Genomic DNA, 26,837 nt, shown 5'->3' with positions numbered 1-26,837 from the left:
TAATTATCATGGTATATCCAGTATAGTTATCATGGTATATCCAGTATAGTTATCATGGTATATCCAGTATAGTTATCATGGTATATCCAGTATAGTTATCATGGTATATCCAGTATAGTTATCATGGTATATCCAGTATAGTTATCATGGTATATCCAGTATAGTTATCATGGTATATCCAGTATAGTTATCATGGTATATCCAGTATAGTTATCATGGTATATCCAGTATAGTTATCATGGTATATCCAGTATAGTTATCATGGTATATCCAGTATAGTTATCATGGTATATCCAGTATAGTTATCATGGTATATCCAGTATAGTTATCATGGTATATCCAGTATAGTTATCATGGTATATCCACTATAGTTATCATGGTATATCCACTATAGTTATCATGGTATATCCACTATAGTTATCATGGTATATCCAGTATAATTATCATGGTATATCCAGTATAGTTATCATGGTATATCCAGTATAGTTATCATGGTATATCCAGTATAGTTATCAGGGTATATCCAGTATAAGTATCATGGTATATCCAGTATAGTTATCATGGTATATCCAGTATAATTATCATGGTATATCCAGTATAGTTATCATGGTATATCCAGTATAATTATCATGGTATATCCAGTATAGTTATCATGGTATATCCAGTATAGTTATCATGGTATATCCAGTATAATTATCATGGTATATCCAGTATAATTATCATGGTATATCCAGTATAATTATCATGGTATATCCAGTATAATTATCATGGTATATCCAGTATAGTTATCATGGTATATCCAGTATAATTATCATGGTATATCCAGTATAGTTATCATGGTATATCCAGTATAGTTCTCATGGTATATCCAGTATAATTATCATGGTATACAAAGTATAATTCTAGTACTGAGTGATCCCTCCTTCACCTGGAGGCTACAGCAGATCCTTGGAGGCTGAAACGCTCATAGTCTCCTCCGTAGATATCCCTCACCAGCTTGTCCACATTGCTGCTGTCGCCTCTGCTCGCCATATCCAGAGCCTCTTCAAATGTCTCACACCCAGTCAGCAGGCAGCACAGGCCCAGGAACGTACCCCCACCAAGACTGAGAGGAGGACACAGAGAAGGCATCAGGCCCAGGAACACATCAAATGGGCAATGACATCAAATCGTAAATGTGTGAAATTTTGTAGTTACACGCATGCATGCTTCAAGTTACGGTTTCGTCCCTCGTGCCGGGGTCATGGAAAGTGGTTCTGAATGAACATACAACAGTGGCCTAAAAAGCAGTCCCCCCTCAGCCTGAGACCCGGGTTGTCCCCCCTCAGCCTGAGACCCGGGTTGTCCCCCCTCAGCCTGAGACCCGGGTTGTCCCCCCTCAGCCTGAGACCCGGGTTGTCCCCCCTCAGCCTGAGACCAGGGTTGACCCCCCTCAGGCTGAGACCAGGGTTGACCCCCCTCAGGCTGAGACCAGGGTTGACCCCCCTCAGGCTGAGACCAGGGTTGACCCCCCTCAGGCTGAGACCAGGGTTGACCCCCCTCAGGCTGAGACCAGGGTTGACCCCCCTCAGGCTGAGACCAGGGTTGACCCCCCTCAGGCTGAGACCAGGGTTGACCCCCCTCAGGCTGAGACCAGGGTTGACCCCCCTCAGGCTGAGACAGGGTTGACCCCCCTCAGCCTGAGACAGGGTTGTCCCCCCTCAGCCTGAGACAGGGTTGTCCCCCCTCAGCCTGAGACCGGGTTGTCCCCCCTCGGCCTGAGACCGGGTTGTCCCCCCTCGGCCTGAGACCGGGTTGTCCCCCCTCGGCCTGAGACCGGGTTGTCCCCCCTCGGCCTGAGACCGGGTTGTCCCCCCTCGGCCTGAGACCGGGTTGTCCCCTCTCGGCCTGAGACCGGGTTGTCCCCTCTCAGCCTGAGACAGGGGGTGCTTGTGGAGGTAGACAGAACAGGTCACAGTGGAACTGTAAGCTGACCCAAAGCCCTCAGGAACTGTCACAAGGCCAAGGACCGGTCACTTAACCCAGACTTAACCACAGCCAAGTTATCCTTTACCCAACCTAACCCTGACTAAACCACAGCCAAGTTATCCTTTACCCAACTCTGACTAAACCACAGCCAAGTTATCCTTTACCCAACCCTGACGAAACCACAGCCAAGTTATCCTTTACCCAACCCTGACTAAACCACAGCCAAGTTATCCTTTACCCAACCCTGACTAAACCACAGCCAAGTTATCCTTTACCCAACCTAACCCTGACTTAACCACGGCCAAGTTATCCTTTACCCAACCCTGACGAAACCACAGCCAAGTTATCCTTTACCCAACCCTGACGAAACCACAGCCAAGTTATCCTTTACCCAACCCTGACGAAACCACAGCCAAGTTATCCTTTACCCAACCCTGACTAAACCACAGCCAAGTTATCCTTTACCCAACCCTGACTAAACCACAGCCAAGTTATCCTTTACCCAACCCTGACTAAACCACAGCCAAGTTATCCTTTACCCAACCCTGACGAAACCACAGCCAAGTTATCCTTTACCCAACCTAACCCTGACTAAACCACGGCCAAGTTATCCTTTACCCAACTCTGACTAAACCACAGCCAAGTTATCCTTTACCCAACCCTGACGAAACCACAGCCAAGTTATCCTTTACCCAACCCTGACTAAACCACAGCCAAGTTATCCTTTACCCAACCCTGACGAAACCACAGCCAAGTTATCCTTTACCCAACCCTGACTAAACCACAGCCAAGTTATCCTTTACCCAACGCTGACTAAACCACAGCCAAGTTATCCTTTACCCAACCTAACCCTGACTAAACCACAGCCAAGTTATCCTTTACCCAACCCTGACTAAACCACAGCCAAGTTATCCTTTACCCAACCCTGACGAAACCACAGCCAAGTTATCCTTTACCCAACCCTGACGAAACCACAGCCAAGTTATCCTTTACCCAACCCTGACGAAACCACAGCCAAGTTATCCTTTACCCAACCCTGACTAAACCACAGCCAAGTTATCCTTTACCCAACCCTGACTAAACCACAGCCAAGTTATCCTTTACCCAACCCTGACTAAACCACAGCCAAGTTATCCTTTACCCAACCCTGACGAAACCACAGCCAAGTTATCCTTTACCCAACCTAACCCTGACTGAACCACGGCCAAGTTATCCTTTACCCAACCCTGACTAAACCACAGCCAAGTTATCCTTTACCCAACCTAACCCTGACGAAACCACAGCCAAGTTATCCTTTACCCAACCCTGACGAAACCACAGCCAAGTTATCCTTTACCCAACCCTGACTAAACCACAGCCAAGTTATCCTTTACCCAACGCTGACTAAACCACAGCCAAGTTATCCTTTACCCAACCTAACCCTGAGTAAACCACAGCCAAGTTATCCTTTACCCAACCCTGACTAAACCACAGCCAAGTTATCCTTTACCCAACCTAACTCCGACTAAACCACAGCCAAGTTATCCTTTACCCAACCCAAGTTATCCTTTACCCAACCCTGACTAAACCACAGCCAAGTTATCCTTTACCCAACCCTGACTAAACCACAGCCAAGTTATCCTTTACCCAACCCTGACTAAACCACAGCCAAGTTATCCTTTACCCAACCCTGACTAAACCACAGCCAAGTTATCCTTTACCCAACTCTGACTAAACCACAGCCAAGTTATCCTTTACCCAACCTAACCCTGACTAAACCACAGCCAAGTTATCCTTTACCCAACCTAACCCTGACTAAACCACAGCCAAGTTATCCTTTACCCAACCTAACCCTGACTAAACCACGGCCAAGTTATCCTTTACCCAACCTAACCCTGACTAAACCACAGCCAAGTTATCCTTTACCCAACCCTGACTAAACCACGGCCAAGTTATCCTTTACCTAACCCTGACGAAACCACAGCCAAGTTATCCTTTACCCAACCTAACCCTGACTAAACCACAGCCAAGTTATCCTTAACCCAACCTAACCCTGACTAAGGACTAAACTGGTCCTTCTGTAGCTCAGTTGGTAGAGCATGGCGCTTGTAACGCCAGGGTAGTGGGTTCGATCCCCGGGACCACCCATACGTAGAATGTATGCACACATGACTGTAAGTCGCTTTGGATAAAAGCGTCTGCTAAATGGCATATATTATATTATTATTATTATTATTATATTATAAACCACAGCCAAGTTATCCTTTACCAAACCTAACCCTGACTAAACCACAGCCAAGTTATCCTTTACCCAACCTAACCCTGACTAAACCACAGCCAAGTTATCCTTTACCCAACCCTGACTAAACCACGGCCAAGTTATCCTTTATCCAACCCTGACTAAACCACAGCCAAGTTATCCTTTACCCAACCCTGACTAAACCACAGCCAAGTTATCCTTTACCCAACCTAACCCTGACTAAACCACAGCCAAGTTATCCTTTACCCAACCTAACCCTGACTAAACCACAGCAAAGTTATCCTTTACCCAACCCTGACTAAACCACAGCCAAGTTATCCTTTTCAGTCGTGTAAATACTTCAGTAAAAATACTTAAAAGTACTACTTAAGTAGTTTTTTTTAGGGTATCTGTACTTCACTATTTATATTTTTTTTGACAAAGTGTACTTTTACTCCACTACATTCCTAAGGAAAACAATGTACTTTTTATTCTTTACATTTTCCCTGACCCTCAAAGTACTTACATTGTGAATGCTTAGCAGGACAGGACAAGGGTCCAATTCACTCACTAAACAGAACATCCCTGGTCATCCCTACTGCCTCTGATCTGGAGGACTCACTAAACAGAGAACATCCCTGGCCATCCCAACTGCCTCTGATCTGGAGGACTCACTAAACAGAGAACATCCCTGGTCATCCCTACTGCCTCTGATCTGGAGGACTCACTAAACAGAGAACATCCCTGGTCATCCCTACTGCCTCTGATCTGGCAGACTCACTAAACAGAGAACATCCCTGGTCATCCCTACTGCCTCTGATCTGGTGGACTCAGTAAACAGAGAACATCCCTGGTCATCCCTACTGTCTCTGATCTGGAGGACTCACTAAACAGAGAACATCCCTGGTCATCCCTACTGCCTCTGATCTGGAGGATTCACTAAACAGAGAACATCCCTGGTCATCCCTACTGCCTCTGATCTGGTGGACTCAGTAAACAGAGAACATCCCTGGTCATCCCTACTGCCTCTGATCTGGTGGACTCAGTAAACAGAGAACATCCCTGGTCATCCCTACTGCCTCTGATCTGGTGGACTCAGTAAACAGAGAACATCCCTGGTCATCCCTACTGCCTAGTGGTGTTGGACTAGTAACCGGAAGGTTGTAAGTTCAAACCCCTGAGCTGACAAGGTACAAATCTGTCGTTCTGCCCCTGAACAGGCAGTTAACCCACTGTTCCCAGGCCGTCATTGAAAATAAGAAATTGTTCTTAACTGAGTTGCCTGGTTAAATAAAGGTGTAAAAAAAACAAAAAAAACATTACAAGGTATGATTCTCCTCTCTTTTTTTAACGAGGAAAACTAAACTAAAAACAATAAAAAGTATTTTTGAAGATTTACATTTTCCTTTCTGTTCAATGACTCCCCCACATGAAAACAACTCTCACCTGGGAAAACCCAGTCCATTGATGATCAGTAAAAATGACTTTGGACTGTCGTCAAAGAATGTAGATACTGTATGTAAAACCAATGCAACAAATGGATTTGATTTGGCACTGGTCAACAGCACTGTCCTGAAACCTTTCAGATTTTAAACACTACCAGAAATCATAAAAATACAGACCTTGCAAGGATAAAAAAAAAAAAAAAAAAAACTTAAAGTTCATCCCTGTGTCCTGTACCTTGTGCCGGTGACCCGTTTGTAGTAGTCTTTAGAGTACACAGCCAGGATGCTAACCCCAGATCCAATGTTAACCAGCAGCATAGGGAACGGGTCTGCCAGACTGCACGGAGTCTTCACGCTGTTCTGGGTGTCTGACGGGTTCTCAAAGTAGAAGCACTCGGGGTGGCCGTTGAACCTCACGGAGTCCACATAGAGCAGGCCGTGAATCAGACAGTCAAGCTCATCCAGCTTCAACAGCTCTAAATCAGCCATCTGTAGAGGGGGGAGGAGAGAGAGAGGTGGTGTGAGGAAAACCAAAGCATGATGCAAAACCTCAGTCACCTGCTAACCTCAACCCTGACTACGTAAACAAATCAGGTCTGCGGCCAGACAACATAAGAAGCCCAGCCGGTCGGCACCACAACCAAGTGCGTGACAGCACAGCTCGTCTTCGCAGCACTGGTACAGTAAAGCATCGGCCTCAAGTCCAGACAATTTTAAAAAACAATGTCTTATCAAACACAGAACACCCTTCCTTGACTGGAATCAAATCAAACTATTAGTCACATGCGCCGAATACAACAGGTGTAGTAGACCTTACCGTGAAATGCTGACTTACAAGCCCTTAACCAACAATGCAGTTGAAAGAAAATAGAGTTAAGAAAATATTTACTGAATAAACAGTAAATATTGTCCAGGGTGACTGGAGTCTTGGACAATTTGTTGGGCCTTCCTCTGACACCGGCTAGTATATAGGCCCTGGACGTCAGGAGGCTTGGCCCCAGTGACACATTACCCTCTGTAGGCCTTACGGTCAGGTGTCAGAATTGTGTTCCTGTTCTAGAATTATTTTAACTTTCAGATATTTTAGCATCCTAAAATTAGGATGCCGAGCAGTTGCCATGTCAGGCGGTGATGCAACCGGTCAGGATGCTCTCGATGGTGCAGCTGTAGAACGTTTTGAGGATCTGAAGACCCATGCCAAATCTTTTCAGTCTCCTGAGGGGGAAACGTTTTTGTCGTGCCCTCATCACGACTGTCTTGGTGTGTTTGGACCATGATAGTTTGTTAGTGGACCATGATAGTTTGTTCGGGATGTGACTCGCCACACTGCAGCCCCATCGATGAGAATGGGGGCGTGTTCAGCCCTCCTTTTCCTATAGTCCACGATCATCTCCTTTGTCTTGATCACGTTGAGGAAGAGGTTGTTGTCCTGGCATCATACTGCCAGGTCTCAGACCTCCTCCCTGGTGTTGGAGTCGTGTTTGGCCACACAGTTGTGGGTGAACAGGGAGTACAGGAGGGGACTAAGGATGTACCCCTGAGGGGCCCCCATGTTGAGGATTAGTGTGATAGATGTGTTGCCTACCCTTAACACCTGGGGGCAGCCCATCAGGAAGTCCAGGACCCAGTTGCAGAGGGAGGTGTTTAGTCCCAGGGTCCTTAGCTTCGTGATGAGCTTTGACGGCACTATGGTGTTGAACGCTGAGCTGTAGTCAATGAACAGCATTCTCACATAGGTGTTCCTTTTGTCCAGGTGGGAAAGGGCAGTGTGTAGTGCAATTGAAATTGCAACATCTGTGGATCTGTTAGGGCAGTATGCAAATTGGAGTGGGTCTAGGGTTTCTGGGATAATGGTGTTGATGTGAGCCATGACCAGCCTTTCAAAGCACTTCATGGCTACAGATAGTCATTTAGGCAGGTTACCTTTGCTTTCTTGGGCACAGGGACTATGGTGGTCTGCTTGAAACAAGTAGGTATTACAGACTCTTATGGTCAAATTTGCCAAATGGAGGGCGAGGGAGAGCTTCGTCTCTGTGTGGCGTAAAGGTTGTCTAGAGTTTTTTTTCTTCATTACTCATGTGACATGCTTTGTCTTGATCACGTTGAGGAAGAGGTTGTTGTCCTGGCACCATACTGCCAGGTCTCTGACCTCCTCCCTATATCCTGTCTCATCGTGAGGCTGCAATGTTGTCAGGTCAGCCATCGTCTCATTCTCTCACTCACCGTTCTGAAGTCGTTCTCGAACTTGTAGGCCCCTCCGCCCGTGGCGCAGAGCGTGGTGTGGAGGCTGGAGAAGTTCTTGTCGCTGCCCATCTGGATGAAGCGGTGCATGGCCTGTGTGGGGAAGCGTATGAAATGCAGGTTGCCCGTCCGGCCGCACATGGTCAGGTTCTTCAGTTCCAGGTGGACGTCTCGGACGCCAGTCTTCCCGTACGCCGTGTTGGAGGTCAGGTAGCGGCGGATGCTCTTCAGGTTTTCCACCTCTTCCTGTTCCTCCTCCGCCGTGATGTCCTTAGGCTCGAAGTAGACCAGCTTCACCAGAGTACCGCCGATGTCCATCCCAAACCAGGGGAAGGCTGTCAAGGCAAAGCAAGAAATAAGTTAGCATTGTTATTATCGCATGGTTACTGTGTCGTTTCCCTGTCATCAGAAAAGTACAGATCCGTCTGCCTCGCATGCATCCAATTAATTGTTCAATTACATTTTATTTAATGTAACCTTTATTTAACTAGGCAAGTCAGTTAAGAACAAATTCTTATTTACAGTGACGGTCTACCGGGGAACAGTGGGTTAACTGCCTTGTTCAGGGGCAGAACAACTGATTTTTTACCTTGTCAGCTCTGGGATTCGATCCAGCAACCTTTCGGTTACTAGTTCAACACTCTAACCACTAGGCTACCATTCCGCCCCGTTCATGCAGTTGGAAAACAAGGTTGTATTCAGACAGCAATAGTATTCTTAATGCCCCCTAAAACAGAATTCCATGCCTTATGCAACCAAAGTGTCTGTTGTGCCCTTGGGCTGAGTATAATCATTATAATTCCCTTCTCCCAGCTCACATGGCTTGCTCAGATATCTCAATTCTTATTAGCCAATGCCTGTCACTTGATCAGGTCCTTCTGACGGGTATCGCAGCTCAAAAGTATTCCACAAGTGAAGACCGACATCGGGAATGCAACCATGCGCCTCCTTATCGAATTCCCAATGTGAACTGTACACATTTACTTTTCGTGAGCCAATCAGATGAGTAGGTGTAAGGAACAGCAAAAGCACTAGCCTGTGAATCTACAAAAGTAATATTCCTATTGGTCAGATTGTCCTCCTTCTGTGACAAGAACGGAATATTCCAAACATAGTCTGGGACAGTTGTGGGAAGCTATATACATCCCAAATTAATACAACCACTGTATATCAAAAAAACACTTAAAAAGCAAATGACGCAACCGATCAGAACGTTTAGCTTAACATGTTGATAAAGTATTGGGCTATTTCTTCACATTCTAAGCGTAGCAGCACTCACAAGGCAGTAAGGCTATAAGAGCAAATGTTTCAGCGTCGTCCGGGTTAAGGGGAGGGTTTGGCCTGCCGGGATTTTTCCACCACTGCTTTCAATGTAGCACCTTCATAGGATGCCACCTTTCCAACAAGTCAGTTCGTCAAATTTCTGCCCAGCAAGAGCTGTCCCGCGCAACTTTAAGTGTGAAAGAACTTGACTGGCCTGGACAGAGCCCTGACCTTAACCCCATCGAACACCTTTGGGATGAATTGGAACACAGACTGCGAGCCAGGCCTAAACGCCCAACATCAGTGCCCTGACCTCACTAATGCTCTTGTGGCTGAATGGAAGCAAGTCCCCCTGCAGCAATGTTCCAACATCTAGTGGAAAGCCTTCCCAGAAGAGTGGAGGCTGTTATAGCAGCAATGTTCCAACATCTAGTGGAAAGCCTTCCCAGGAGAGTGGAGGCTGTTATAGCAGCAATGTTCCAACATCTAGTGGAAAGCCTTCCCAGAAGAGTGGAGGCTGTTATAGCAGCAATGTTCCAACATCTAGTGGAAAGCCTTCCCAGAAGAGTGGAGGCTGTTATAGCAGCAATGTTCCAACATCTAGTGGAAAGCCTTCCCAGAAGAGTGGAGGCTGTTATAGCAGCAATGTTCCAACATCTAGTGGAAAGCCTTCCCAGAAGAGTGGAGGCTGTTATAGCAGCAATGTTCCAACATCTAGTGGAAAGCCTTCCCAGAAGAGTGGAGGCTGTTATAGCAGCAATGTTCCAACATCTAGTGGAAAGCCTTCCCAGAAGAGTGGAGGCTGTTATAGCAGCAATGTTCCAACATCTAGTGGAAAGCCTTCCCAGAAGAGTGGAGGCTGTTATAGCAGCAATGTTCCAACATCTAGTGGAAAGCCTTCCCAGAAGAGTGGAGGCTGTTATAGCAGCAATGTTCCAACATCTAGTGGAAAGCCTTCCCAGAAGAGTGGAGGCTGTTATAGCAGCAATGTTCCAACATCTAGTGGAAAGCCTTCCCAGAAGAGTGGAGGCTGTTATAGCAGCAATGTTCCAACATCTAGTGGAAAGCCTTCCCAGAAGAGTGGAGGCTGTTATAGCAGCAATGTTCCAACATCTAGTGGAAAGCCTTCCCAGAAGAGTGGAGGCTGTTATAGCAGCAATGTTCCAACATCTAGTGGAAAGCCTTCCCAGAAGAGTGGAGGCTGTTATAGCAGCAATGTTCCAACATCTAGTGGAAAGCCTTCCCAGAAGAGTGGAGGCTGTTATAGCAGCAATGTTCCAACATCTAGTGGAAAGCCTTCCCAGAAGAGTGGAGGCTGTTATAGCAGCAATGTTCCAACATCTAGTGGAAAGCCTTCCCAGAAGAGTGGAGGCTGTTATAGCAGCAATGTTCCAACATCTAGTGGAAAGCCTTCCCAGAAGAGTGGAGGCTGTTATAGCAGCAATGTTCCAACATCTAGTGGAAAGCCTTCCCAGAAGAGTGGAGGCTGTTATAGCAGCAATGTTCCAACATCTAGTGGAAAGCCTTCCCAGAAGAGTGGAGGCTGTTATAGCAGCAGTGTTCCTACATCTAGTGGAAAGCCTTCCCAGAAGAGTGGAGGCTGTTATAGCAGCAATGTTCCAACATCTAGTGGAAAGCCTTCCCAGAAGAGTGGAGGCTGTTAAAGCAGCAATGTTCCAACATCTAGTGGAAAGCCTTCCCAGAAGAGTGGAGGCTGTTATAGCAGCAGTGTTCCTACATCTAGTGGAAAGCCTTCCCAGAAGAGTGGAGGCTGTTCTAGCAGCAATGTTCCAACATCTAGTGGAAAGCCTTCCCAGAAGAGAGGAGGCTGTTATAGCAGCAATGTTCCAACATCTAGTGGAAAGCCTTCCCAGAAGAGTGGAGGCTGTTAAAGCAGCAATGTTCCAACATCTAGTGGAAAGCCTTCCCAGAAGAGTGGAGGCTGTTATAGCAGCAATGTTCCAACATCTAGTGGAAAGCCTTCCCAGAAGAGAGGAGGATGTTATAGCAGAAAACGGGGACCAACTCCATATTAATGTCCATGAGTTTGGAATGAGATGTTGGACGATCAGGTGTCCACATACTTTTGGTAATTTGTTGTTTTTTAAAATGTTGACTGCCTCTGCTCAGATTACAAGGTGGGTGATGTTGCAGTGGCCTTTCTCTCCGATCAGTGCCTCAAGTATGCAGACAGAATCAAGCCTTTAGATATTAATGATGATCGTACTTTATATTTGTCAAAACATGACTGGCGTTAAGCCCACAGTGCCTTCGGAATGTATTCAGACCCCTTGACCTTTTCCACATTTGTGTTACGTTGAAACGTTATTCTAAAATTGAATAAATAAAACATTTCCCTCGTCAATCTACACGCAATACCCCATAATGACATCACAATACCCCATAATGACATCACAATACCCCATAATGACATCACAATACCCCATATTGACAAAGCAAAAACTGGTTTGTAGAAATGTTTGAAAATATGTGTGTTATTTCATACTTTTGATGTCTTCTGTAGAAAACAATAAAAATAAAGACAAATCCTGGAATGAGTAGGTGTGTCCAAACTTCTGACCAGGAGTGTGTTTCACAAGTTTGAATAGCCTCATACAGTCAGTAGAGCAGTAGAACGCGGTACAGTCAGTAGAGCGTGGTACAGTCAGTAGAACGCTGTACAGTCAGTAGAGCAGTAGAACGCGGTACAGTCAGTAGAGCGCGGTACAGTCAGTAGAACGCTGTACAGTCAGTAGAACGCTGTACAGTCAGTAGAACACGGTACAGTCAGTAGAACAGTAGAGCGCGGTACAGTCAGTAGAGCGCGGTACAGTCAGTAGAGCGCGGTACAGTCAGTAGAGCGCGGTACAGTCAGTAGAGCGCGGTACAGTCAGTAGAGCGCGGTACAGTCAGTAGAGCGCGGTAGTCAGTAGAACGCGGTACAGTCAGTAGAGCGCGGTACAGTCAGTAGAACGCGGTACAGTCAGTAGAGCGCGGTACAGTCAGTAGAGCGCGGTACAGTCAGTAGAACGCGGTACAGTCAGTAGAACGCGGTACAGTCAGTAGAGCGCGGTACAGTCAGTAGAGCGCGGTACAGTCAGTAGAACACGGTACAGTCAGTAGAACACGGTACAGTCAGGAGAACGCGGTACAGTCAGTAGAGCGCGGTACAGTCAGTAGAGCGCGGTACAGTCAGTAGAGCGCGGTACAGTCAGTAGAGCGCGGTACAGTCAGTAGAACGCGGTACAGTCAGTAGAGCGCGGTACAGTCAGTAGAGCGCGGTACAGTCAGTAGAACACGGTACAGTCAGTAGAACACGGTACAGTCAGTAGAACACGGTACAGTCAGTAGAACACGGTACAGTCAGTAGAACACGGTATTCAGTAGAGCGCGGTACAGTCAGTAGAGCGCGGTACAGTCAGTAGAGCGCGGTACAGTCAGTAGAGCGCGGTACAGTCAGTAGAGCGCGGTACAGTCAGTAGAGCGCGGTACAGTCAGTAGAGCGCGGTACAGTCAGTAGAACACGGTATTCAGTAGAGCGCGGTACAGTCAGTAGAGCGTGGTACAGTCAGTAGAACGCGGTACAGTCAGTAGAGCGCGGTACAGTCAGTAGAGCGCGGTACAGTCAGTAGAGCGTGGTACAGTCAGTAGAACACGGTATTCAGTAGAACGCGGTACAGTCAGTAGAACGCGGTACAGTCAGTAGAGCGCGGTACAGTCAGTAGAGCGCGGTACAGTCAGTAGAGCGCGGTACAGTCAGTAGAGCGCGGTACAGTCAGTAGAGCGCGGTACAGTCAGTAGAACGCGGTACAGTCAGTAGAGCGTGGTACAGTCAGTAGAACACGGTATTCAGTAGAGCGCGGTACAGTCAGTAGAGCGTGGTACAGTCAGTAGAGCGCGGTACAGTCAGTAGAACGCGGTACAGTCAGTAGAGCGCGGTACAGTCAGTAGAACGCGGTACAGTCAGTAGAGCGCGGTACAGTCAGTAGAACGCGGTACAGTCAGTAGAGTGCGGTACAGTCAGTAGAGCGCGGTACAGTCAGTAGAGCGCGGTACAGTCAATGGACCACAGTAGAGGGTATAGTGCAGTATATTGCACTGTACCTCACGGTACTGCACAAAACTCTACAATACTGCATAGGGCGGTATACCATATTTTACTATATACACACACCGGTATTTATGCACGGACCGGTTTGTGTTTTTACTTTACCTTCTATAACGTTATTTTAATGTTTGTTTTGTTAAAATTGTGTAGCGCTGTGTGTAACATCCATTTTTATAGTTTACTCAGCTACTTGAGTCATCCCTCTCCGCTCTTTCTCGCCACGCCCCTTTCCACACAGACCTAGTCCCGCCCCCTGTCAGTCAAGGAGCGCATGTGTTGTTGCTCGACCACGAGACACTTTCGTTCAGTCTGCATGGTCAACGCAGCACATGGAACAACGTTGATGACAACGATGTCACCAATTTGATCTAAATATCAATCAATCACAAGCGTTCTATAATTACAATATTAGTTTGTGTTTCTTACATCTGCAAACAGCTAGTTTGTATTTTCTTAGCAAGTTAAGCTAAATCGTGTTAGCCACTAATGCTAATCGCAGCTAATAAAAGTAACTGAGCTAACTAATACAGACTGATGCCTGTACTGGAGGAGACTTAAATCAGCATGTTGTTCGTGTAACAGTATCTTTTAAATCAAAGATAGAATAGGTGAAGTATGAATATGTTGGCTATATGAATGAAGATTTAATGTAGCCAAAGACTATAGGGTCCCCTAGGAAACACTGAACGCCACTTTGGTTCCTACCCTGTCACAATAACTCCTCCGTGGCATTTGCATTCATTGTTATGTCAAACACTGTACTCAAATTGCCCACTATTATTTTATATTCCAACTATAGAATTATAATAAACATTATATTTCCACGATTCCAAAAGTTCACCCAAATGTTTTGATATAAATCGCAATTGCACCATTTGGTTAAAAATAAGGCCTGGTATATTTTTGATACTCAAATGATCTGAAATGAGTGCAGGAAAATGCAGAAATGGATGGAAATGCAGGAACTTATTTTTAGGTTGAAGTTGAATTGAACAGTATAAACCAGTCAGAAGGGAGAAAGACCCATTGAAATCACATACATACATACATACATACATACATACATACATACATACATACATACATACATACATACATACATACATACATATGTGTGTGTGTGTGTTGCCACACTACTCACAAAGCAAAATGTAGAACTTTCATTAATCAAAAAACATAAAATACCGTGGTAAATTTGAATAATACCATACATGATATGATGGCCATATCTCCCAGCCCTAGTACTGCGCTCCACTCTACGCCACTGAGATATCCAGACCTACGGAACATGTGGAGAACAACAATCATAGCCATATTTATCCATTTCTGTGAAGTACAAGTCAGAGACCCATGATGTAATTCAATTACTGAGTGTAAATCACCTAAATATATTTTTTTCAAAACTCAAGGTTTATTTATATTTTACCTTTATTTTACTAGGCAAGTCAGTTAAGAACAAATTCTTATTTTCAAGGAACAGTGCCTGTTCAGGGGCAGAACGACAGATTTTGTACCTTGTCAGCTGGGAGATTTGAACTTGCAACCTTTTGGTTACTAGTCCAACACTCTAACCACTAGGCTACCCTGCCACCCCAACCCAGTCTTTCTGCAGACATCTTTTAATCTTAATTGGGAGGAGATTTTTTTTAAACATTTTTTAAACCTGCATTGCTTGCTGTTTGGTGTTTTAGGCTGGGTTTCTGTACAGCACTTTGAGATATCAGCTGATCTAAGAAGGGCTTTATAAATACATTTGATTAAAAACCTAAAGGGAGATTAGACTATTAGTCCGTTACCAAAGTTTGCATCGGCACAGTTCTTCCACTAAATTAGTTTTTTGTACATTTTTCAGTGAAAATTGTTGAAAGTAGTCCTTGTGCATAGACTTGTGTGGTTTGTTAAACTTTGAAATCAAATGGGTTTTTTGTCGAAGCGTAATTCCGCTAATATGGAATTGTCCTTAAACCATATCTGATAGGAATCCACGAAAACATGCAGGGAAGTAATAATTATAATAAAAAAAAATTTGAAATCATATTTAAAGAGCCGTCAAAAAAATAAATAAAAGCAAAGACTATAAAACTAAAACAAGATGAAAGATAATCCTCACTTCCAACTGATTAAACAAGACCAAGGTCGGCTGTTCCAACCTTTTCTTAGGTTGAAGAATTACTGGGTGATAGGCAAACCTGCTTCTCTGGTAGTGGAATCATTCTTTATCAGGGAGAAAGGCTTGGGGCACATGACAGTCACCCCACCAGAGGCACCTGCCCTGTCCAACTGTGTGTGTGTGTGTGTGTGTGTGTGTGTGTGTGTGTGTCCAGATGAAGGGGCAACGAACAGACAGACCAGGACATGTGGGTGAAAGGTGTCCGTTTTCCTCCCCCTCCTCCCCCTCCCATGGCTCTCTGCAACCACAAGGGGGTTGAGAAGGTGTCTGTGTGTGGAGAGGGGAGGTATGGTGGAGATGTCAACTAAAATACAAATGTAAAAGGTCACAGTAGAGGTAACATATCTATCTGTAAGTGATCTTTATTCAGAATGTCTTCTAATTCCGGTATGTGGTTCTCGTTCACATCCTGTATGTCGTGTACCTATAATCTGAATATCAGTTAGCGGTCAGGAGGTTAAATGTTCTCTTCTCCTACTCCCGTTAGTTTCTCTCTCTTCGCCCCATCAATGCTACAGGACTGGTAAACCCTGTAGCCCAGGGTCAATTACCATTTCAATTCAAGAAGTACATTCCAATTCCAAACTGTCTTCAATGCTTTTCAATGAGACATGTGGAATTGGAATGTGGAATGTGGAATTGGAATTGGAATGTGGAATCGGAATGTGGAATTGGAATGTACTTTCTGAATTGAAATAGAGCCCAACCCTGGTGAAGTTTACCATACTGCACATCTCCTCTTGATTTCTATTACAATGCAAGAGACAAGAACCCACCCTTTGGGTTAGTAATGTTGTGTTTTAAATATGGTATTGATTGCTGCTGCCTTCTTGGCCAAGTCTCTCTTCTAGTCCTTGTTTTTTTTTTAAGAAAAGCATTTTTTGTTCAAATAAAATTGATCAAAAATAGTGTAGCCATAGTAATTTACAATATTAACAATTGTAGCTGGAAAAGGCAGATTTTTTATGAAATATCTACAGTTGAAGTCAGAAGTTTACATACCCCTTAGCCAAATTACATTTAAACTCAGGTTTTTCACAATTCCTGACATTTAATCCTAGTAAAAGTTCCCTGTTTTTAGGTCAGTTAGGATCACCACTTTATTTTAAGAATGTGAAATGTCAGAATAATAGTAACGAGAATGATTTCAGCTTTTATTTCTTTCATCACATTCCCAGTGGGTCAGAAGTTTACATACACTCATTTAGTATTTGCACAAAGTAGATGTCCTAACCAACTTGCCAAAACTATAGTTTGTTAACAAGACATTTGTGGAGTGGTTGAAAAACGAGTTTTAATGACTCCAACCTAAGTGTATGTTAACTTTCGACTTCAACTGTACAGAGGCCCATTATCAGCAACCATCACTCCTGTGTTCCAATGGCACGTTGTGTTAGCTAATCCAAGTTCATCATTTTAAAAGGTTAATTGATCATTAGAAACCCCTTTTGCAATTATGTTTGCACAGCTGAAAACTGTTGTCCTGCTTAAAGAAGCAATAAAACTGTCCATCTTTAGACTAGTTGAGTATCTGGAGCATCAGAATTTGTGGGTTCGATTACAGGCTCAAAATGTCCAGAAAAAAAAAACTTTCTTCTGAAACTCATCAGTCTATTCTTGTTCTGAGAAATGAAGGCTATTTCATGCGAGAAATTACCAAGAAACTTAAGATCTCACACAATGCTGTGTCCTACTTCCTTCACAGAACAGCTCAAACTGGCCCTAACCAGAATAGAAAGAGGAGTGGGAGGCCCCGGTGCATAACTGAGTGAGAGGACATTAGTGTGTCTAGTTTGAGAAACAGACGCCTCTCAAGTCCTCATCTGGAAGCTTCATTAAATAGTACCCACAAAACACCAGTCGCAACATCAACAGTGAAGAGGCGACTCCGGGAGGCTGGCCTTCAAGGACATTTCTAAGTGACCCCAAACTTTTGAACGATAGTTGTATAGATTTTTTTTATTGAATTGACGTTACACCAATTTGGAGGCTGTTGAGGAGAGAACGGCTCATAATAACGTCTGGAACGGAGCGAATGGCATAAAACCATGTGTTTGATTCCATTCCACCGATTCCGTTCCAGACATTACCTTCCTCCCCAATTAAAGGTGACACCAAACTCCTGTGGCTGACACCTACAGGGCTCTCCAACCCTGGTCCTGGAGAGAGACCTTCCTGTAGGTTTTATCTCCAACCCTGGTCCTGGAGAGACCCTCCTGTAGGTTTACATCAGGGCTCTCCAACCCTGTTCCTGGAGAGGTACCCTCCTGTATCCTTCCTGTTTGGCCCTGTCCGGGGGTGTCCTCGGATGGGGCCACAGTGTCTCCTGACCCCTCCTGTCTCAGCCTCCAGTATTTATGCTGCAGTAGTTTATGTGTCGGGGGGCTAGGGTCAGTTTGTTATATCTGGAGTACTTCTCCTGTCCTATTCGGTGTCCTGTGTGAATCTAAGTGTGCGTTCTCTAATTCTCTCCTTCTCTCTTTCGGAGGACCTGAGCCCTAGGACCATGCCCCAGGACTACCTGACATGATGACTCCTTGCTGTCCCCAGTCCACCTGGCCATGCTGCTACTCTAGTTTCAACTGTTCTGCCTTACTATTATTCAACCATGCTGGTCATTTATGAACATTTGAACATCTTGGCCACGTTCTGTTATAATCTCCACCCGGCACAGCCAGAAGAGGACTGGCCACCCCACATATGCTCTCTCTAATTCTCTCTTTCTTTCTCTCTCTCGGAGGACCTGAGCCCTAGGACCGTGCCCCAGGACTACCTGACATGATGGCTCCTTGCTGTCCCCAGTCCACCTGACTGTGCTGCTGCTCCAGTTTCAACTGTTCTGCCTTATTATTATTCGACCATGCTGGTCATTTATGAACATTTGAACACGTTCTGTTATAATCTCTACCCGGCACAGCCAGAAGCGGACTGGCCACCCCACATAGCCCGGTTCCTCTCTAGGTTTCTTCCTAGGTTTTGGCCTTTCTAGGGAGTTTTTCCTAGCCACCGTGCTTCTACACCTGCATTGTATGCTGTTTGGGGTTTTAGGCTGGGTTTCTGTACAGCACTTTGAGATATCAGCTGATGTACGAAGGGCTATATAAATAAATTTGATTTGATTTGATTTGTAGGTTTACGTCAGGGCTCTCCAACCCTGGTCCTGGAGAGTTACCCTCATGTAGGTTTTACATCAGGGCTCTCCAACCCTGGTCCTAGAGAGAGACCCTCCTGTAGGTTTTTATCGCCAACCCTGTTCCTGGAGAGATACCGTCCCGTCACTTTAACTGTTAAAACCTACAGGACGGTGTCTCTACAGGAACAGGGTTAGAGAGCCCTGATAGGCTATTGGTTTGCCTACTCAACGTCTCTCTTAAACACGCCTACAATTGAAATGTTCTGCAGTGGCTTGGTGGCTGTCAAACTGATCTGGTGCTACAATTAATTGATACTAAAAACGTACAGCATATTTAAGGGAAAATACCACTCAAAACAATACATTGTGGTGTTTGTTTTACTACTCCATTGTTGATATAGTCACAAAATGTTTTGCCTGTCAGCATTTCATGACCGGCTGAGGTGTAGGCAAATAGGAACTGTGTTTGCTTTAGCCAATTCTGATGCAGTACTTCATGCAATCCCCCCTGGGTAGATAACCTATAGCTATAATAATCAATGGTACATGTTAAGAGACGAGGTCATCCAAATGACAGCTCAGAAAGAATGTTGAGGGTGTTGACATTTTAAATGTGCAATATATTCCAGTGTAATTACAGTACACCACTTCAGATTAACTATATTGATGCTGATATTAAATCACACCATTTTTGGTACCGATGTGTGTGTTACTGATATGCTCACCTGTAGGCTCGGTTGGTATGCATGCCATTTATGTGACTACATTCTGCATGGCATTAGACCAAGTTAGTGGTTTAAATCTGATCGTTCATGGTAAATGGCTTCAGTAAACTTGAAGTATGCATTGTTACATTAGCATGTGAAACTCCATCTCAGTGTCAGACTTTCAGACCGATCAAATTGTCACCAGAGATCAACATTTACAGTTGGACAACAGATTAATTATTATCCAACAATATTGGCTTCTGAATATAGTCAATAGGACCGACATTAGGTTCTGAATATAGTCGATAGGACCAACACTAGGCTCTGAATATAGTCGATAGGACCAACATTTGGTTCTGAATATAGTCGATAGGACCAACATTAGGCTCTGAATATAGTCGATAGGACCAACATTATACTCTGAATATAGTCGATAGGACCAACATTAGGCTCTGAATATAGTCGATAGGACCAACATTAGGCTCTGAACATAGTCGATAGGACCAACATTATACTCTGAATATAGTCGATAGGACCAACACTAGGCTCTGAATATAGTCGATAGGACCAACATTTGGTTCTGAATATAGTCGATAGGACCAACATTAGGCTCTGAATATAGTCGATAGGACCAACATTAGGCTCTGAATATAGTCGATAGGACCAACATTAGGTTCTGAATATAGTCGATAGGACCAACACTAGGCTCTGAATATAGTCGATAGGACCAACATTAGGCTCTGAATATAGTCGATAGGACCAACATTAGGTTCTGAATATAGTCGATAGGACCAACACTAGGCTCTGAATATAGTCGATAGGACCGACATTAGGTTCTGAATATAGTCGATAGGACCAACATTAGGTCCTGAATATAGTTGATAGGACCAACATTAGGCTCTGAATATAGTCGATAGGACCAACATTAGGTCCTGAATATAGTCGATAGGACCAACATTAGGTCCTGAATATAGTCGATAGGACCAACATTAGGTCCTGAATATAGTCGATAGGACCAACATCAGGCTCTGAATATAGTCGATAGGACCAACATTAGGTCCTGAATATAGTCGATAGGACCAACATTAGGTCCTGAATATAGTCGATAGGACCAACATCAGGCTCTGAATATAGTCGATAGGACCAACATTAGGTTCTGAATATAGTCGATAGGACCAACATTAGGCTCTGAATATAGTCGATAGGACCAACATTAGGTTCTGAATATAGTCGATAGGACCAACATTAGGTTCTGAATATAGTCGATAGGACCAACATTAGGTCCTGAATATAGTCGATAGGACCAACATTAGGTCCTGAATATAGTCGATAGGACCAACATTAGGCTCTGAATATAGTCGATAGGACCAACATTATACTCTGAATATAGTCGATAGGACCAACATTAGGTCCTGAATATAGTCGATAGGACCAACATTAGGTCCTGAATATAGTCGATAGGACCAACATCAGGCTCTGAATATAGTCGATAGGACCAACATTAGGTCCTGAATATAGTCGATAGGACCAACATTAGGTCCTGAATATAGTCGATAGGACCAACATCAGGCTCTGAATATAGTCGATAGGACCAACATTAGGTTCTGAATATAGTCGATAGGACCAACATTAGGCTCTGAATATAGTCGATAGGACCAACATTAGGTTCTGAATATAGTCGATAGGACCAACATTAGGTTCTGAATATAGTCGATAGGACCAACATTAGGTCCTGAATATAGTCGATAGGACCAACATTAGGTCCTGAATATAGTCGATAGGACCAACATTAGGCTCTGAATATAGTCGATAGGACCAACATTATACTCTGAATATAGTCGATAGGACCAACATTAGGCTCTGAATATAGTCGATAGGACCGACATTAGGTCCTGAATATAGTCGATAGGACCGACATTAGGTCCTGAATATAGTCGATAGGACCGACATTAGGTCCTGAATATAGTCGATAGGACCGACATTAGGTCCTGAATATAGTCGATAGGACCAACACTAGACTCTGAATATAGTCGATAGGACCAACATTAGGTCCTGAATATAGTCGATAGGACCAACATTAGGTCCTGAATATAGTCGATAGGACCAACATTAGGTCCTGAATATAGTCGATAGGACCAACATTAGGTCCTGAATATAGTCGATAGGACCAACATTAGGCTCTGAATATAGTCGATAGGACCAACATTAGGTTCTGAATATAGTCGATAGGACCAACATTAGGTTCTGAATATAGTCGATAGGACCAACATTAGGTTCTGAATATAGTCGATAGGACCAACATTAGGTCCTGAATATAGTCGATAGGACCAACATTAGGTCCTGAATATAGTCGATAGGACCAACATTAGGCTCTGAATATAGTCGATAGGACCAACATTATACTCTGAATATAGTCGATAGGACCAACATTAGGCTCTGAATATAGTCGATAGGACCAACATTATACTCTGAATATAGTCGATAGGACCAACATTAGGTCCTGAATATAGTCGATAGGACCAACATTAGGTCCTGAATATAGTCGATAGGACCGACATTAGGTCCTGAATATAGTCGATAGGACCAACATTAGGCTCTGAATATAGTCGATAGGACCAACATTATACTCTGAATATAGTCGATAGGACCAACATTAGGCTCTGAATATAGTCGATAGGACCAACATTATACTCTGAATATAGTCGATAGGACCAACATTAGGTTCTGAATATAGTCGATAGGACCAACACTAGGCTCTGAATATAGTCGATAGGACCAACACTAGGCTCTGAATATAGTCGATAGGACCAACATTAGGCTCTGAATATAGTCGATAGGACCAACACTAGGCTCTGAATATAGTCGATAGGACCAACATTAGGCTCTGAATATAGTCGATAGGACCAACATTAGGCTCTGAACATAGTCGATAGGACCAACATTATACTCTGAATATAGTCGATAGGACCAACACTAGGCTCTGAATATAGTCGATAGGACCAACATTTGGTTCTGAATATAGTCGATAGGACCAACATTAGGCTCTGAATATAGTCGATAGGACCAACACTAGACTCTGAATATAGTCGATAGGACCAACATTAGGTCCTGAATATAGTCGATAGGACCAACATTAGGTCCTGAATATAGTCGATAGGACCAACATTAGGTCCTGAATATAGTCGATAGGACCAACATTAGGCTCTGAATATAGTCGATAGGACCAACATTAGGTTCTGAATATAGTCGATAGGACCAACATTAGGTTCTGAATATAGTCGATAGGACCAACATTAGGTTCTGAATATAGTCGATAGGACCAACATTAGGTCCTGAATATAGTCGATAGGACCAACATTAGGCTCTGAATATAGTCGATAGGACCAACATTATACTCTGAATATAGTCGATAGGACCAACATTAGGCTCTGAATATAGTCGATAGGACCAACATTATACTCTGAATATAGTCGATAGGACCAACATTAGGTCCTGAATATAGTCGATAGGACCAACATTAGGTCCTGAATATAGTCGATAGGACCGACATTAGGTCCTGAATATAGTCGATAGGACCAACATTAGGCTCTGAATATAGTCGATAGGACCAACATTATACTCTGAATATAGTCGATAGGACCAACATTAGGCTCTGAATATAGTCGATAGGACCAACATTATACTCTGAATATAGTCGATAGGACCAACATTAGGTTCTGAATATAGTCGATAGGACCAACACTAGGCTCTGAATATAGTCGATAGGACCAACACTAGGCTCTGAATATAGTCGATAGGACCAACATTAGGCTCTGAATATAGTCGATAGGACCAACACTAGGCTCTGAATATAGTCGATAGGACCAGGAGATACAATGCTGTTGTCGGTGAAAGCGTCCACTTGACTGAAATCTCATAGAGGTACCTCTAAAAACCAGAGTAGGACATGCGCGACAACTAGGGCATAACAGAAAACACTATTTGCTCTCTCCAGTCTAACACAATTAGAGCTGAGGAATGCCGACTAGCAGGCTTAACCAATGGGACCGTTGAACCGGTGAGGTCTGTACTAGAAAGAAACTCGACAATACTGGAGAGAATGTTTCTCAATGTCCCCGAGGGTGTTAAATAATGGCAGAAAAGCCCTACTTGTGACAACATTTGTAATCTACTCTTGACAAATAAAAAAAATTAAAAACACTGTACCTTGTTTCCTATCATTCTGTATGTTCCGAGTTCCATCGTCGTGGAAACAATAGCAAACCAATTTACCCCGCTTCTTTATGTTTCTGGGTTTCATAGTGATGTGCTCTGGTGAACGCAAACACACTTATGAATACCCGAAAGAATGCAGGCATGCGAAGTTAAGATCGGTATTTTTTACAATCCTTTGTTTCCCCAGTTTCTATTGACACAGCAAATAAAACACTCTCTTGCATCGTGACTTCGTCTCCCAAGTTTTAAACTTCTAACAGAAACCAGGGAAAAAGGGAATGTTGTACATTCGGGGGGGGGGCGGTGCCCTGGCTCTTGCACCCAGCCTTGCAGAGATAGGGGCGGCCGCTGATTGGCCGAAGTACACCAAGCCTTGTTATCAGTATTGATTTCACCTTCTTACTGAGAAGACGGCAACCACGGGGCAACTATTGGCAAAACAAAAAGGAGTCACTTGTTTTCTATTGAATGACAAAATAACGTGGCCGGGTCTAACGCCCCAGCGTGGCCGGGTCCAACGCCCCAGCGTGGCAGGGTCCAACGCCCCAGCGTGGCAGGGTCCAACGCCCCAGCGTGGCCGGGTCCAACGCCCCAGCGTGGCCGGGTCCAACGCCCCAGCGTGGCCGGGTCCAACGCCCCAGCGTGGCCGGGTCCAACGCCCCAGCGTGGCCGGGTCCAACGCCCCAGCGTGGCCGGTTCCAACGCCCCAGCGTGGCCGGGTCCAACGCCCCAGCGTGGCCGGGTCCAACGCCCCAGCGTGGCCGGGTCCAACGCCCCAGCGTGGCCGGGTCCAACGCCCCAGCGTGGCCGTGTCCAACGCCCCAGCGTGGCCGGGTCCAACGCCCCAGCGTGGCCGGGTCCAACGCCCCAGCGTGGCCGGGTCCAACGCCCCAGCGTGGCCGGGTCCAACGCCCCAGCGTGGCCGGGTCCAACGCCCCAGCGTGGCCGGGTCCAACGCCCCAGCGTGGCCGGTTCCAACGCCCCAGCGTGGCCGGGTCCAACGCCCCAGCGTGGCCGGGTCCAACGCCCCAGCGTGGCCGGGTCCAACGCCCCAGCGTGGCCGGGTCCAACGCCCCAGCGTGGCCGGGTCCAACGCCCCAGCGTGGCCGTGTCCAACGCCCCAGCGTGGCCGGGTCCAACGCCCCAGCGTGGCCGGGTCCAACGCCCCAGCGTGGCCGGGTCCAACGCCCCAGGGTGGCCGGGTCCAACGCCCCAGGGTGGCCGGGTCCAACGCCCCAGCGTGGCCGGTTCCAACGCCCCAGCGTGGCCGGGTCCAACGCCCCAGCGTGGCCGGGTCCAACGCCCCAGCGTGGCCGGTTCCAACGCCCCAGCGTGGCCGGGTCCAACGCCCCAGCGTGGCCGGGTCCAACGCCCCAGCGTGGCCGGGTCCAACACCCCAGCGTGGCCGGGTCCAACACCCCAGCGTGGCCGGGTCCAACACCCCAGCGTGGCCGGGTCCAACACCCCAGCGTGGCCGGGTCCAACACCACAGCGTGGCCGGGTCCAACACCCCAGCGTGGCCGGGTCTAACACCACAGCGTGGCCGGGTCCAACACCCCAGCGTGGCCGGGTCTAACACCCCAGCGTGGCCGGGTCTAACACCACAGCGTGGCCGGGTCTAACACCACAGCGTGGCCGGGTCCAACACCCCAGCGTGGCCGGGTCCAACACCCCAGCGTGGCCGGGTCCAACACCCCAGCGTGGCCGGGTCTAACACCACAGCGTGGCCGGGTCTAACACCACAGCGTGGCCGGGTCTAACACCACAGCGTGGCCGGGTCTAACACCCCAGCGTGGCCGGGTCTAACACCACAGCGTGGCCGGGTCCAACACCACAGCGTGGCCGGGTCCAACACCCCAGCGTGGCCGGGTCCAACACCCCAGCGTGGCCGGGTCCAACGCCCCAGCGTGGCCGGGTCCAACGCCCCAGCGTGGCCGGGTCCAACGCCCCAGCGTGGCCGGGTCCAACGCCCCAGCGTGGCCGGGTCCAACGCCCCAGCGTGGCCGGGTCCAACACCACAGCGTGGCCGGGTCCAACACCACAGCGTGGCCGGGTCCAACACCCCAGCGTGGCCGGGTCCAACACCCCAGCGTGGCCGGGTCCAACACCCCAGCGTGGCCGGGTCCAACACCCCAGCGTGGCCGGGTCTAACAATAGATCATATCTAGCACATCATTGTTAATATTAGGAGCAAACTAATTTAATAGGGTGGCTAACTAACAGTCTAAAGTAGTCACAGCCCCTTTACACAAACCTGAATGTTGACTCTGAAATGGTGCTGCCGGACAAAAGACTAAACGTATACCGACAGAATGTCTACAACATACGCGCATCAACCAAAACAACCAAGGCTATCCTCACTGGGACGCCAACCTGGCCCCTATAATGATCATGCAAGACATTCAGTACCATGCATAGCTGGCTATGCAACTTCTTTAATTACATGTAACACAGTGGCTTTTACAAACCTCTACCCGGTGACCCCCCCCAGACGTAGGCCTATCACAATGTTGTTGTAACCCTAAACTAGCTCACCTGATGAACCTGCCGGTAATCAACAGCTCGATGATTAGTTGACAGACTAAAATCGTGTGTGATCTGTGGTGGGAAAAATACCCATGTGTCATACTTGAGTCAAAGTCAAGAGACCTTAATAGTACATTAATCAAGTAAAAGTCACCCAGTAAAATGCTACTTGAGTAAAAGTTTAAAAGAATTTGGCTTTAAATATACCTGAGTATCAAAGGTGAAAAATATTTTTTAATTCCTTATATTAAGCAAACAAGAGGGCACCATTTTCTAGTTTAAAAAAATGTATTTAATGGATAGCCAGGGTCACACTCCAACACTCAGACATAATTTACCTATAGCCAGGGTCACACTCCAACACTCAGACATCATTTACCTATAGCCAGGGTCACACTCCAACACTCAGACATCATTTACCTATAGCCAGGGTCCCACTACAACACTCAGACATCATTTACCTATAGCCAGGGTCACACTCCAACACTCAGACATCATTTACCTATAGCCAGGGTCACACTCCAACACTCAGACATCATTTACCTATAGCCAGGGTCACACTCCAACACTCAGACATCATTTACCTATAGCCAGGGTCACACTCCAACACTCAGACATCATTTACCTATAGCCAGGGTCCCACTACAACACTCAGACATCATTTACCTATAGCCAGGGTCCCACTCCAACACTCAGACATCATTTACCTATAGCCAGGGTCACACTCCAACACTCAGACATCATTTACCTATAGCCAGGGTCCCACTACAACACTCAGACATCATTTACCTATAGCCAGGGTCACACTACAACACTCAGACATCATTTACCTATAGCCAGGGT

At 45.9% G+C, this 26,837-nt stretch overlaps 1 protein-coding gene across 2 annotated transcripts in view; it reads right to left on the bottom strand.

Moving 5' to 3' along the window:
- The window catches only part of LOC118402694 (pantothenate kinase 3-like), a 40,971-nt gene that overhangs the window by 6,971 nt on the left and 7,163 nt on the right, over positions 1-26,837 (bottom strand). Inside the window, exons 1-4 of one of the 2 annotated variants that reach the window (XM_052477551.1) lie at positions 23,460-23,721; positions 7,855-8,207; positions 5,867-6,120; positions 929-1,105 (exon numbers count right to left, since the gene is read on the bottom strand). In XM_052477551.1, the coding sequence (XP_052333511.1) occupies positions 929-1,105; positions 5,867-6,120; positions 7,855-8,207; positions 23,460-23,553 (878 nt within the window). In that variant the 5' untranslated portion in view covers positions 23,554-23,721. Of the gene's footprint in view, positions 1-928; positions 1,106-5,866; positions 6,121-7,854; positions 8,208-23,459; positions 23,722-26,837 lie in introns of those variants that run through there. The other variant, XM_052477550.1, reaches the window with a different exon arrangement.

This window comes from Oncorhynchus keta, chromosome 24 (assembly GCF_023373465.1).
Source record: "Oncorhynchus keta strain PuntledgeMale-10-30-2019 chromosome 24, Oket_V2, whole genome shotgun sequence".
In the NCBI taxonomy this organism is placed as follows: domain Eukaryota; kingdom Metazoa; phylum Chordata; class Actinopteri; order Salmoniformes; family Salmonidae; genus Oncorhynchus; species Oncorhynchus keta.
Note: the sequence above shows the minus strand (reverse complement) of the source record. Positions and strands in the feature narration are given on the sequence as shown.